The sequence below is a fragment of the Lagenorhynchus albirostris genome, chromosome 10 (genome assembly GCF_949774975.1).
Source record: "Lagenorhynchus albirostris chromosome 10, mLagAlb1.1, whole genome shotgun sequence".
Taxonomy (NCBI): Eukaryota; Metazoa; Chordata; class Mammalia; order Artiodactyla; family Delphinidae; genus Lagenorhynchus; species Lagenorhynchus albirostris.
In genome coordinates this window covers 4,952,296-4,966,306 of record NC_083104.1, presented here as the reverse complement: position 1 = coordinate 4,966,306, position 14,011 = coordinate 4,952,296, and the positions used below count along the sequence as shown (strand labels likewise).

Sequence of the window (14,011 nt, the reverse complement as noted above, 5' to 3'; positions counted from 1 at the left end):
TCTGTGTGTAGGTGTTACTATCACCCACCCCCACTTAGCTTCAAATGTACCTATCTATTAATTTATTTTAAAACGTTCTGAAAAAAAAAAAAAACAACCCACAACTTTCTGTTTTGTCAACAATCCAGAAAACCTCCAATCACAACCCAAATCTTGAAAAGCCGTCTTTTTTTGTGATGTGGTGCCTTCGAAGGCTGTGGGCAAAGCCCCTTCTTAATTTTTTCAGTTTGGTATTTTGTTCTGTTTTTTTTCTTTTCTTTTCTCCCCTCCCCTCCCCTCCCCTCCCTTCCCCTTCCCTTTTCTTTTCTTTTCTTAGAAACACTACGACGTGTTTGGAGTTTTCTGGAGAAGGTCCCTCAGTCCAGGCCCTCGAATATCACTACCTGACTCTAGCAGGCAAAGAGCTCCGCGATGCGAGGGCGCAGCCTCCCGGGCTCTGCCGACCCTCCCTTGCCTTTGGAAGAAGAGCCCTTCTCATCAGGAAAGGTCAAGGACGCTCTCAGAACCAACAGAGACGCTTCATGTGCCAGAAGCGGACCTCGGGCCCACCTGGCAGGTACAGGAGCCAGAACACACTGCTGACCCACTCTCAAGAATCGACCTGCTCAATGTCTTTCTCCGTTGCCAGGAAACCTCGCTTTCCCGCGGCTCACCAGTTAGAGCCCCCTCTTGCGTCCATGCCCTGTAATAGCACTTTCAGTTGAGCGAAGAACAAAGATTTTTTGTTTTTAATACTTGATTTCAGTCATTTTTATTGTGCAATATAATATGCAGAAAAGTATCCAAGATATACTCACAGCTTGAAAAATAGTTATAAAGTAAACCCCGGGTAGCCACCACCTAGGTAAAGAAACAGCATTGCCAGCACCTGGGACACATTCAAACACCCTTCCCCCATCACACTCCTCTCTCTACAGATAAACCTCTCCCAATGCTTCGGGAATCCCTTTTTCGCTTTCCTTCATGGTTTGATTACCTGTACATGTGCCCTAAACAATATAGCTCTGGGTTTGTCTGCGGACTTTATATAAATAAAACCGCATGGTTTTACTCAATATTATAAGTTCCATCTGTGTTGTTGTGTACAGGTGGAGTGCATTCATTCTCATTGCTGGGTAACTTTCCAGTATGTGACTGTGCTACAGTTTATTCTCCTGTTGATGGACGTTGGGCTGTTTCTAGTTTGGGACTATTTTGAACAGTGCTGCTGTCTCAGAGTGAAATTGCCCAGCAACAGAATGTGTATCTCTGACTTTACTAGATAATGCCAAACGATTTTCTGAAGTGATTGAACAAATAAATGTTCCCACCTGGCATCGGATGTTCGTTCCCAGTGCTCCATGGGGCTACAGTTGATATTGGCAGACACGAATTTTTCCAATCTGGTGAACGTGTAGTGGTATCTCATTGTCATTTTAATTTGTATTTCCTGGTAATTAATCAGATCAAGCACATTTCCCTATGTTTACTGCCCAGTTGGATTTCCTCTTATTTGGAGTGTCATTAAATTTTGTATCCATTTTCTTTTGGGTTGTTTGTGTTTGCAGCAGAAACCTGTAGTTCCCACACTGTGCCAGCCTCTCTCTCTCTCTCTCTCTGCCTCTCTCTCTCTCTCTGCCTCTCTCTCTCTGCCTCTCTCTCTCTCTCTCTCTCTCTCTGCCTCTCTCTGCCTCTCTCTCTCTCTCTCTCTCTCTGCCTCTCTCTGCCTCTCTCTGCCTCTCTCTGCCTCTCTCTCTCTCTCTCTCTCTCTGCCTCTCTCTGCCTCTCTCTCTCTCTCTGCCTCTCTCTGCTCTCTCTCTCTCTCTCTCTCTCTGCCTCTCTCTGCCTCTCTCTCTCTCTCTGCCTCTCTCTGCCTCTCTCTGCCTCTCTCTCTCTCTCTGCTCTCTCTGCCTCTCTCTCTCTCTCTGCCTCTCTCTGCCTCTCTCTGCCTCTCTCTCTCTCTCTGCCTCTCTCTGCCTCTCTCTGCCTCTCTCTGCTCTCTCTGCCTCTCTGCCTCTCTCTCTCTCTCTGCCTCTCTCTGCCTCTCTCTCTCTGCCTCTCTCTCTCTCTCTGCCTCTCTCTGCCTCTCTCTGCCTCTCTCTGCCTCTCTCTCTCTCTCTGCCTCTCTCTGCCTCTCTCTGCCTCTCTCTCTCTCTCTGCCTCTCTCTGCCTCTCTCTGCCTCTCTCTCTCTCTCTGCCTCTCTCTCTCTCTCTGCCTCTCTCTCTCTCTCTCTGCCTCTCTCTCTCTCTCTCTGCCTCTCTCTCTCTCTCTGCCTCTCTCTCTCTCTCTCTGCCTCTCTCTCTCTCTCTGCCTCTCTCTGCCTCTCTCTCTCTCTGCCTCTCTCTGCCTCTCTCTGCCTCTCTCTGCCTCTCTCTGCCTCTCTCTCTCTCTCTGCCTCTCTCTGCCTCTCTCTGCCTCTCTCTGCCTCTCTCTCTCTCTCTGCCTCTCTCTCTCTCTCTGCCTCTCTCTCTCTCTCTCTGCCTCTCTCTCTCTCTCTGCCTCTCTCTCTCTCTCTCTGCCTCTCTCTCTCTCTCTCTGCCTCTCTCTGCCTCTCTCTGCCTCTCTCTCTCTCTCTCTCTCTCTCTGCCTCTCTCTCTCTCTCTGCCTCTCTCTGCCTCTCTCTGCCTCTCTCTGCCTCTCTCTCTCTCTCTGCCTCTCTCTGCCTCTCTCTGCCTCTCTCTGCCTGGCCTCCCCCAATGGCCAGCTTGGGCTTTCTCACTGCAGGAGGGCTTAGGACAGTCAGATTTCTTACAGGGAGCCTGAATTCCACTAGGAAAAGCAGAAGCTGCCAGGCCTTTTAAAGGTTTGGCCTGGGTTAGTCACATGTCACTTCTGCTCCCTTCCATTGGTCAAGGTAAGTCACAATTCCATCTGAGAGTCAGGGGTTGAGGAAACAGACCCCCCCCACCCCACCCCCCAATGGCAGAAGCAGCACATGCACAAAAGGAGGGGAGAGATGGTTGGGGTCCATGTGGGGAGACTCGTCACCTTGTGACCGGGTTCTGTTGAGTGCTGAGCCTGGATTAGTTGGTTTACAACCTCTGTGGCTGTGTCAGAGAGACCCAGAAAAGGAAAAAGGAAGAAAAGATGCTGGGGGACAACCAGTGCCTCTGCCACATGCCCAGCCCTGAATCAGTGACTGGGATGTGCCGACTGGCTAAAGCCCCTCAGTACCCACCGCCAGAGCAAGTGTGCGGTTGACCCTCCCAGAATCCATTAGGTGCAGGTTTCTGTGGGGGGGGTTTTGGTGGTAAAATACACATAACATAAAATTTACCATTTAACCATTTTTACATATATAATTCAGTGGCATTTCTAAATTCACAGTGTCTTATAATCATCACCACTATCCATTTCCAGAACTTTCTCATCACTCTAAACAAACTCTGTACCCATCATGCAAAAACCGCCTCTCTCACCCTCCCCGTCTCTGGTAACTTCCGTGATACTTTTTGTCTCTGTGAATTTGCCTATTCCAGTATCTCATATAAGTGGATCTCATATCTCATACAATATTTGTCCTTTTATGACTGGTTTATTTCACTTGACATAGTGTCCTTAAGGCCCATCCATGTTGTAGCAGGTGTCAGAATTTCATTCCTTTTTATGGCTGAACAATATTCCATTGTGTGTGTAGAGCACATTTTGTTTATCCATTCACTCATCCGTTGATGGACACCTGAGTTGCTTCCCCATTTTAGCTGCTGTGAATAATGCTGCTGTGAACATGGGTGTGTAAATACCTGTTTGAGTCCCTGTTTTCAATTCTTTTGAGTATATATCTAGGAGTGGGATTGCTGGGTTCTATGTTTAACTTTTCGAGAAACTGATAAACTGTTTTCCAGAGTGGTTGCACCATTTTTTTTTATATTCCCATCAGCAGGGCACAAGTGTTTCAATTTCTCCACAGCCTCACCAAGACTTGTTATTTTCCTTTTTTTTTTTTTTTAACGTAATAGCCATTATAATGGGTGTGAAGTGGTATCTCATTGTTAGTTTTGATTTTCGTTTCCCTAATGACAAATGATACTGAGCAAAGCAGATTGCCCTCCCTAATGTGAGTAGGCCTCATCCAATCCACTGAAAACCTGCCTTCTTGTGCTTACTGGCTATTTTAAAAACATCTTCTTTGGAGAAATGTCCATTCAATTCTGTTGCTTTTTTTTCTCTCATTTTTGAATTGGGTGGTTTATTTTGTTGTTGAGTTGTAGGAGTTTTATATATATATATATATATATATATATATATATATATAGTCTGGATGTTAAACCCTTATCAGATGACTTGCAATAACTTTCTGTCCTACGGGTTGTCTTTTCACTCTTGATAGTCTCTGATGCACAAAAGAGGTTTAGTCTTCAAAGGAAAATTGCAGTGGCAGAAAAAACACCGGGCAAATACCAAATACTGGCTACAACCAAGTGACCCCAACTGGAGCTCCGGATCATCCTAGACTCCTTTTTTCCCTTCACTTCATTCATTCATTCATTTGCTTAATCATTCATTCATTTATTTATCGAACAAACTCAGAGCCTAGTTGAGAAGACCAATATGGACATAGAGGACTGCCGTGCTGCATGTTGAGAACACCAGCCATGGGGAAAGGCCAGGGGGCTGCGGAGGGCGCACACTTCCAGCCATACAGTGGATTAGACCTTCATGTCTCCAAATTTACCCTTCTTCTCTGCTCCTATCACCCCTCTAGTCTCATCCCATTAGTCTGGGCCCTCTGAGAAGCTAGCACAGGATGAGGTGAAATATGGAAGGATGTCCTTAGGGAAAACACCTATGGGAGAGAAAAAGGGAGGGAGGGGAAGGCTGGGATGATGCAAATCTAGCCCCAGGGGAAGAAGACAGGGAAGGAGGGTCAGGTGGAAGGGTTTTGTCTGCTGGATACGCTAAGGAGAGTTCAGCAGGCGTCAGGGAGTCCTCAAGCTGAAGTCAACAGTCAGGGGAGTCCTGTGTCTCCTAGGAAAGGGCCTGCTTAGTATGTCTCCTGAGTCAACGGCGAAGAGCATCCCACGGGAAGCATGGCCTTGGGGCACACACAGAGCACAGCATTGGTCCATTATCTTCCCCGTAGTTGGAGGTCATGCTCATTCGCATGGCCCCCACAGGGCCACCAGAGTGATCTTTCTAAAATGCAATCTCACCATGCCACTCCTCTGCTCAAACACCTTCCATCACTCCCCACTGTCCTCAGGCTAAAGCCCAGCTCCTTACCCCAGCTCTCAAGGTTCTCCAGGGGGAAGCAGGCCATTTGCCCTGTGTGGTATCTTGCCCACTAATCCTCACTCCTACCCAGCCATGCTGGACTGATACCTGTTGCCCCCCGGACATGCTGTCCTTTCACTCCTCCATGCCTTTGCCCACCCTGGGCCCTCTGCCTGCAAAGTCCTTCCCTACATCTTCCTCGCAAAGCTCAGCCTCCACGTCAAGTACTTTCCCCAGCTTCCCAGGCTCAGTCAGCAGCATCCCCTGGCTCCGTCTCTGGTCCTGCCTGGGTCCTCTGGAGTAGACGGAGGATTCCTGGGGCCGTGTCAGGAGAAGGAGACAACTGCCACAGCACTGCTGGGCTTCCCTCTTTTCCTCCCAGTGCAAGCTGGCTTGGATGGCCTCGAAATACCCTCATACCCGTGTCCTCCTCTGCTGTGGTCACAGCAGAAACCCAGTGCACAGTGTCCAGGGCAAGCAGAGATAGAAGCCCAGCCCATCCAAGCCCTGCTCCACCGCCCCGCTTTGCAACCCTGCCTTCCTGGACTCAGGATTCAATGCTTTATTTTTAGACCACTTGTTGGACTGGGGCTCCAGGAATCTGCCTGACGCCTGAGGTGTAACCAGACCCCACTGGCACTGGCCTTGAGCTGTAGCTCGGCAGAGAAGCAGTGAGGGGTTCCAAGGGCAGTGCTGGGGGCTGGGGCCCCAGGGAGGCAGCACACTAGGGCAGGCAGACCCTCCACTGAGATCTGGACGTGGGGGTCTTTCTCTCCCAGTGCATGAGGGGCCCCTACAACCTGACCCACCTGAGCCCCTCCTTTGACACCTGGGCCCAGAAAGCCCAAGGATACCAGCAGCAGTTCGAACTCACGTCTTCACAGGCAGTCACCCTTAGGTCAGGTATCGGCTCCCTCGGCCCCCTCTCTTCCCTGCTCCACACTGTTCTACACCGGGCTGAGTTTGCCTGCCTGCCCCCGAGGGCCTTAATATGTGCCTCTGCCCAAATCAAGTACCTCTACTCTGTGCCGGAAATGCAATCATCTCACATAACCCTCACCACACACTGTGAGGTGGGCGCTGCTGTGATCCCCATTGTACAGATGAGGAAACTGAGGCTGGGACAGGGAAAGCTAACCACACTGCCCTCAAGTCAGCAAGTTCATGTTTCTATTGTGAAACCTTGCATGCTGTTTGTCCATTTGATAAATATCTTATCTGTGCACTCCAGGCTCCCTTTTGAGGAAAGTAAGTTATACACAAGTGCTTGAAATCCAAACCTCAGAAACTAACTTTCCGTGTCTTAGTTTTCCTGTCTGTACAATGGGGACCGTGGACAGGTGCTACCTCTCAGGGTTGTGATGAGGATGAAACGACACGGTGTATGCAGAGTGCTTGGCTCCACATCCAGCACAGAACAAGTACTGAACAAATGTTAGCTGCGGATATTATCTTCTAAGTATAGACGGATTATTCTGTAAAGCATGAAATACCCAGTGGCCAGAAATGATGCTTAGGGAGAGTATGTAGGAACGGAAAAATGCTTATTATATATGAAAGAGAAAAGGGCCCAAAATAAAAATAAATGAACTTATGCAATAAAAAGACTCACAGGAAACACACCAAAATACCATCTGTGGTGGATTTTGGTTCTGGGATTTGGGGCAATTTTTTTTCTAACAAAATGTAAAAGGAGGTAATACATCACTAAGAAGAAGCACAATCCTCTTCACACTGATATTCAGGTGCAATGCAATCCCAGCAGAGCTCCCACCGGCTTCTTCGCAGAAGTGGACAAGCTGATCCTAAAACTTGTGTGGAAATGCAAGGGACCCAGAACAGCCAAAACAATCTTGAAAACGAGGGACAAAGTTGGAGGGCTGGGCCCCAGGTGCTGCTGTCAGGGCTGAGCTGAGAGCCGAATGTTGAGATAACATAGCCATGACTATCAGGAACATTCCCTACTCGTGGGTCATTTGTTCTGTTGAAAGAAGGCCTTAAGCTTCATTGACAGAGGCGTCTTAGCACAGAGCAGAAAAATTCTTGCAGTACAAGGCGCTTTGGGAGGTAGCAAGCCTTTCATCCCTTGAGGTGTGGGAGCTGAGTTGGAAAACCCCCAAAATGAGAGAATGTAAAAGTCCTGAGGAGTTCTTTAGTCTCACGGTTTCCAAATGATAAAATTTTCACCAGACCACAGTGACTTGAGGGCAAAGGACACATAGTGAGATTTCCATAAAGCTTCATTTTTCATTTTAAGCCCCATTGTTTCTGATGACAATTTCCCTGCTTTTTTGATGCAGGACTATCCTTTCTGTTATAAAATGATGCTGACAGTTGATGTTTTTTGCTATTTTTATTTCCTTAATTGGCAAGATAAGGAGTTGGCAGCCCTCCTTTTCTCACTTTATAAAGATATTCTGGGGGACTCCCCTGGTGGCGCAGTGGTTAAGAATCCGCCTGCCAATGCAGGGGACACGGGTTCGAGCCCTGGTCTGGGAAGATTCCACATGCTGCGGAGCAACTAGGCCCGCAAGCCACAACTACTGAGCCCGTGTGCCACAACTACTGAAGCCCGCATGCCTAAAGCCCGTGCTCCGTAACAAGAGAAGCCACCGCAATGAGAAGCCCGCCTACCGCAACTAGAGAAAGCCTGTGCACAGCAACGAAGACCCAATGCCAGCCAAAAATAAAAAAAATGAATTTAAAAAAAATTAAAAAACAATTCTGTAAGTCTGAGAACTCCCAAATCTGGGAAATACTGGGAATAAACTGCAGCTGCCTCAGGGATGCTCTGCCTGGGGTGGGGGACTGCACTAGCCAAGCTCTGTCAGGAGAACACAGGCTTGGGTTCCACTCACAGCTCTGTCACTGACTTGCTGTGGGAACTTGACAAGTTACTACAACTCCTCGAGTCTCTGTTTCTCCATCTGCAAAAGGAGGATGATGTACACATCTCAAGGCTGTTGTGAGAATTAAACCACATAACGGACCTGGACAATCACAGACACTTGAGAAAGTGTCTTTCAGAGTCCACGAGCTCAGAAAAGGTCCCCATTTTTTTCTTCGGCAAGTCAAAGAGTTGTCACTTCTTCTATTATTCTTTACAACCCCATTCTAGTTTCTTCTTCTGTGTATTCTCTAGTTTGTCACTGTCACTCTTGATATATGAATCTAGAACATATTCTACTGGCGTGGTCTGGCTGTGTACAAGAGAGAACCTACTATCACCTCCTTCAGTCTAGACTCTATACCTCCATTAACACAACCCGAGTTTGCGATGGATTTTTTTGTGCTCTTATCTCACTTCTTTGGTATTTGTTGAGCTGAGAATACCTAACAGCTCCAGATCTTCTTCACAAGAACGTTTGCAAAACCCTGCCTCCTATTCCAAACCTGTGCAATTGAAGTCTTGGACCTAAAATGAGGGGCTTTTTGCATTTATTCCCTTTTATACTTTGTCCAGTAGGACAAGGTGCCCCCTCTGACTAGATGGGGTCAAAGAAGACCTCAAATGTATTCTCACACTCAAGAAACTGAAAGGAATATTTAGCTGACTCTTTTTAGTCCAGGGAAGAGAATGTTTATTTGAATCTTAATGGAGTCCAAGGACAGCAGGGCTGGCACTAGGTAATAGGAAGACCTGGATGCTGTGGATTTAGTTCCCCCAAATCTCACCTGTATCAGGTTCACCCCAGGGGCCTGACGTGGTACTTCCCTGCCTCAGGGCAGTGGACCATCTGTCTGTCCCGGGATGGCCTGGGGACTTGAAAGAATTCACAAGCTCCGACAGGTTACACCTTGCAGGGCCCAGGGGTCTCCCACTGTCTCCTGAGAGGAGTGATGTCCCAGGATCCTCCCGCTGATCCAGGCCCCGGGAAGGGCACAGGCCCGCACCCTCCCTCTCCTGCCATCCTGGCAGCTGGGTTGCATGCCAACACTGCCCAAGGGACACCTTGGCCCAGCTGGTGCCAATGTTCAGAACACATGGAAGGCAAAGCGCTCTCTTTATTGCTCTAGCTTGGCCCGCCAGCGTGTCTCCCAGGACGCTGCTCTGTCCTCGTGGGCTGAAAGGATGCAGTGGTGGTCACACCGGGGCCTGGCCTGGCTGCCCACCTGGCACTGGCCTCAGTCGGTCTTCCTGAAGCCTGGAAGGCAAAGCCCACAGGATGGCATGGGATTCTGAAGGCAGCCAGGCCTCCTCCCCACCATTACCCCAGATGCCCAAATGCCCCTCAGAGCTGGGATAAGGCGGTCATGACCCACAGCCATTGCAACAAATTTCCCCTTTATGCATGAGGTGGATTAAAGGAGACAAAAGTTCATGACACGCAGGCACACAGCCCCTGGTCTCTCCGTTTTGTGATTTAATGGTAGACACAGAGCTGCTGGTCAAGAAAGGGGATCTCCTTTGGCCTTGCCCAGCCACCCTAGCTGTGTGATTCTGGGCAAGTCACTCTACCTCTCTGATGAATGTAACTGACTAATGAGTTTCCTCATCAGCCAAGTGTAAGATAACTGAAACCCCCTCTCACCCCCAGCTGGGCAAATAAAATCACAAAGAAGATATTGTTTGGAGAGGTGCAAAGTTCTATGAGAGAATGAGGGATACCCAGGTCCCCTCCACTTTCCTACAATGGTTCAGACTTCAGGACTTTTACATCCATTCCTCACTTGATTTTCACAACACCTTTGTGCTGTAGGTATTATTACACCCATTTTCCAGTTGAGGAAACTGAGGCTAAAAGAGGCTCTAGAGCCCCAGAAATGGTAAATTGAAGGAGGCAGGCCTTGAACCCAAGCCCATGACTCCAGGCCCTGTGCTCTTTCCAGTATGCTAAGCCTCATTTGCAACAGACGACCCTGGCAGGGAGAGAAAGTGAACATAGAAGAATGTAAAAGTTACCTATCAGCCTAAACCTCTGAAAGAGGGGAATGAAGCCATGCAGGACGCTGTGGATCCGGTACACTGTCAAGAACAGAGGAGAGAAAGGTGATGGAGCTCTGTGTCCCCTCGAAGGATCCAGGGTCAGACCTCCCCCTCCTGCCCTTGAACAAAGGCCTAACCCGTACAAACAAAGCTCTGATGGTGGAATTTCAGGCTGCAGGTTAAGCTTAGATAATGGTATTGAGTTCTTATTATTAAAAACAACCACGAGCAGCAATAACAATGCCAGGAAGCTCGGAGAATTCAGTACCTCGCTCCATTAACTGCCCTGTTTTCAGTATCTGGCTGATTCTGTTTGTTTGCCACTTTAAACTGTCTCTGTTGTATTTTTATGGAGCTGCCCATTTTTTCCATGGGGTTTTGCCAACGACCTCACATTGACCTTGAAAGCGGTCAGGAAGCAAACACAAGCATAAAGAAATCTTTATAAAAAGTTTAGGTCGTGGCTTTCCAGCCCTTGGCGAGCCCCTGCGGCCAGCCCAGCCGCCGCCCTCCCAGAGACTGTGTGCGAAGGTCTTACCCAGGCCAAAGTAGATGCCAACGGTCTCCAAGGAGGCGAAGGTGAGCAGCCCAACCCCAAGGGACATGAACCAGTCTGCAGGGGCAGTGAGGGAGAGAATGGTCAGCCTGCAAGTCTGGACCTCTGCCCCCTGTTCTCACCCCCACACACACACTCACCTTTATAATAGTGATAACACACCAGCAAGGCCCCAACGGCAAAGCAGAGGAGGATGAAATGGAAAAACTCATCTGTAAAGGCAGAGGTGAAGATTACTGTTTGCTTCTTTCTCTCTTTTTAATTAACTAAAATATTCCTGTCTCTGCTCAAAGGGAGCTTTATTCAGAGAAGCTGCTCCTGACCAGCCCAACTAAAACAGCACCCCAAGCCCCACCCGTTTCAGCCCTCACCTCACTTTATTATTTTCCTAACACTTATCACCACTCAACTTGCTGGATTTTCACTGCTGTGTTTATTCTCTGACCCACTCTGTAGGATGGTGGTTGGGGATTTTGCCCATCATCTAAAGCGGCGCCGGGCATGCAGAGGTGTCCGACGCCTTATTTGTCAAATGACGCTAAATACAATTGTAAAAAATGCACGTGCCTAGTTTAAAAGTTTCCCATTGCTCCTTTCTCCCTTCCTAATCCAACTCCTTAAAAGCAAGCAGTGACTGACAAAACTTTTCCAAGTATATACGTGCACATTCAAAAAAAACAAAAGCAGGATCGGTTTGTGTACCTGCTGCTCTATGGTTTGTTTTCCTCTCTTTGATAGATTGGGGCCATCCTTTCTATCTCCGAGCATATACAGATCTGCCCTGTTCTTTTATATATATATATATATATATATACATTTATTTATGTATTTATTTTTGGCTGCGTTGGGTCTTCGTTGCTGCGCGCGGGCTTTCTCTAGTTGCGGCGAGCGGGGGCTACTCTTCGTTATGGTGTGCGGGCTTCTCATTGTGGTGGCTTCTCTTGTTGCGGAGCACGGGCTCTAGGTGTGCGGGCTCAGTAGTTGTGGCTCACAGGCTCTAGAGCGCAGGCTCAGTAGTTGTGGCCCACGGGCTTAGTTGCTCCGCGGCATGTGGGATCTTCCCGGACCGGGCTTGAACCTGTGTCCCCTGCACTGGCAGGCAGATTCTTAACCACTGCGCCACCAGGGAAGCCCCTGCCCTGTTCTTTCTGATGGCTGCATAGTGTTCCATGGCATAAACTTACCCTAATTTATGTAACTAGTCTCCCATTGAGGAAGCTAGAAGGGACTGATTTTCTGCACCAAACATCACCGCATATGAATGTGTCTGTGCCCTTGTGTGTGCATTTCCGTGGGCCTGGTGCCCAGAAGCAGCATTGCAGGCTCTTCCTAGTAGTTAATGGAGGTAGAGAGAGTAGCTGGGAGGCAGGGCCCGTGCTCTGGGCAGGAATTCAGGGATGGTTTGTGAAGGAGGCCCCCCTGCCCTTTGCCAGGCGCTGCGGGAGTCATCAGGGGAGAGAACACAGGGGCCTTGACCCAGGCAGAGGGTTGTGATAGGCAAGATGCCAAAAAGGTTTTTAAAAGAAAGAAAAAGAAGAAAGAGAGGACAATTCAGAGATGGTTCCCCGGAACGAGGCAGGCTCTCTGAGTGGCCAAGGCTGCTGGGAATGTGTCCTACTTTAGTCCAGTTTGGCCACTGATGTGCTGTGAACTTTGGACAAGTGTCCTGACTCCCTTGAGCCTCAGCGTTCTCATTGATAAATCAAGGAGAGCAACCTCTACACCACTGACAGAGGGATGGATGGGAGTCTTGGAGGGGAAAGTCCTTTGTAAATGGTAAAAGGCAGAGTGAGACTACATATCACTGCTGTCAGGTGTCATGTGGAAGGCAAGTGAACAGAAGTGAGGAGGGTATTTCTGGTTTTGTTTTTGTTATTTTTTTTCTGGGGGGAAAAATCAAAAGATTATTTCTAGAACATTCTTGGCTCTGAAATCAATTTGTCCTTTAGGGGAAAAAAAGACGTCATGCAGAACTAGACTTAACGTTTAAGAAAGCATCAGCCTTAGGTCTGTTCAGAGATGTGACAGAGTGGGGGTGAAAACTCTTTCCTCACCCAAATCTTCAGAAATGCAAAATGAATTCCTAGCAGAGAATTTCTCCCTGATCTTTTCCCGCATTTTCTTATGAGTAAATACTTAGAAAATACAAGTGTTTTTAAAAAGAGAGAGACTGCAGAGAAATGTAAGGCCAAACAGAGGGCTGGATGGGTAGGGCAGCTTAGTTTGAAAGAGCAAAAAATTAGAAATAACCTAAACATCTATCAAGTGGGGAATGGTAAATACATTATAAGGTCCCCACACTGTGGAATTGGATGCAGTTGTAAGATGTCATAAGCATTCAGGACTCACCATATCTGGGGCAGGGATTAATGGAAGGAAGAGAGTTTGAGGTAAGCCTTAAAGATAGCCAAGGCAGTAGGAGTTGGATGAAAGGGAAGATTTTGTGTGTGTGTATGTGTGTGTGTGTGTGTGTGTATGTGCGCGTGTGCGTGCGCACATTCACGTGCCATGAGACAGGTAAGAAGGTGGGACCAAGGCACAGACCCAGTACAGTGAAGGGTTCAACCAGGTGAGGGCAGGGTAAGTGAATTTCTGGGAAGAGAACTTCAAGTTTTAGGGAACTAGAAGTTTTGGGGGCTGAAGAGATCAGGCCAGGATAAGGACTCCAAGGTGTATTGGAGCCAAGAGGGACCTAGGGGATCACCCTTGTCTGTTTTTTCTGATTTCAGCCATCCACACACCACCTTTGTGGGTTTTGCCCTTTCTACGTAGCACTGCTTATGACCTTCACAATTTCTTGCTACCCAAGGACCACTTGTACTATTTACTTAAAGTTTTTCTTTAAGCAGATTCTTATTTTTCCTTAAATAGATTTACTTGAAAAGGAAACTTCATGTTACAACACTAAGTGGAAAACTATGATCCCATGTCTTAAGAACAAACGCAAGGCCCATAAAGCAAGACGGTGAAGGTCTACCCACTGCTGCCTGCAGACGGCTCTGCGTACGGTCCTGATCTCTGTGTCCGGAGGGCAGTAAGCAAGGGTCAGGGTGGCACTAAAGGCCCGGGGGCTCCAAGCAGAGAAAGAGAGGGGAAAGGGCAGTCACCTTCTCACTTGGGGGTATAATGCCATGTCCTGAAGCAACCTGAACATGGCCTGCGCTTTGGGAATCTCAGTTTTAGTGGGATGAGGCTCACTTCATAGCCTGGGACAGCTCGACAGCACATCCCGGTTCATGTAGCTTGATGGAGGCAGAGCCAGGGGCTCGGACACAGGTCTCCCACTCCCTAAAGGCGGGCTTTTGAACAACTCAAAATATTTCTAGAGGGCTTC

The 14,011-nt window shown here is 48.2% G+C and overlaps 1 protein-coding gene across 9 annotated transcripts in view; it reads right to left on the bottom strand.

The window, feature by feature from the left end:
* Positions 1–4,225: 4,225 nt before the first annotated feature.
* TMEM40 (transmembrane protein 40) overlaps positions 4,226–14,011 on the bottom strand; it is a 37,655-nt gene continuing 27,869 nt past the window's right edge. For 5 of the 9 annotated variants that reach the window (XM_060161121.1, XM_060161120.1, XM_060161123.1 and 2 more), the window contains 4 exons: positions 10,818–10,889; positions 10,660–10,734; positions 10,098–10,160; positions 4,226–4,766 (listed from right to left, as the gene is read on the bottom strand). In XM_060161121.1, the coding sequence (XP_060017104.1) occupies positions 4,696–4,766; positions 10,098–10,160; positions 10,660–10,734; positions 10,818–10,889 (281 nt within the window). In that variant the 3' untranslated portion in view covers positions 4,226–4,695. Of the gene's footprint in view, positions 4,767–9,181; positions 9,340–10,097; positions 10,161–10,659; positions 10,735–10,817; positions 10,890–14,011 lie in introns of those variants that run through there. The other 4 variants (XM_060161126.1, XM_060161127.1, XM_060161122.1 and 1 more) reach the window with 3 other exon arrangements.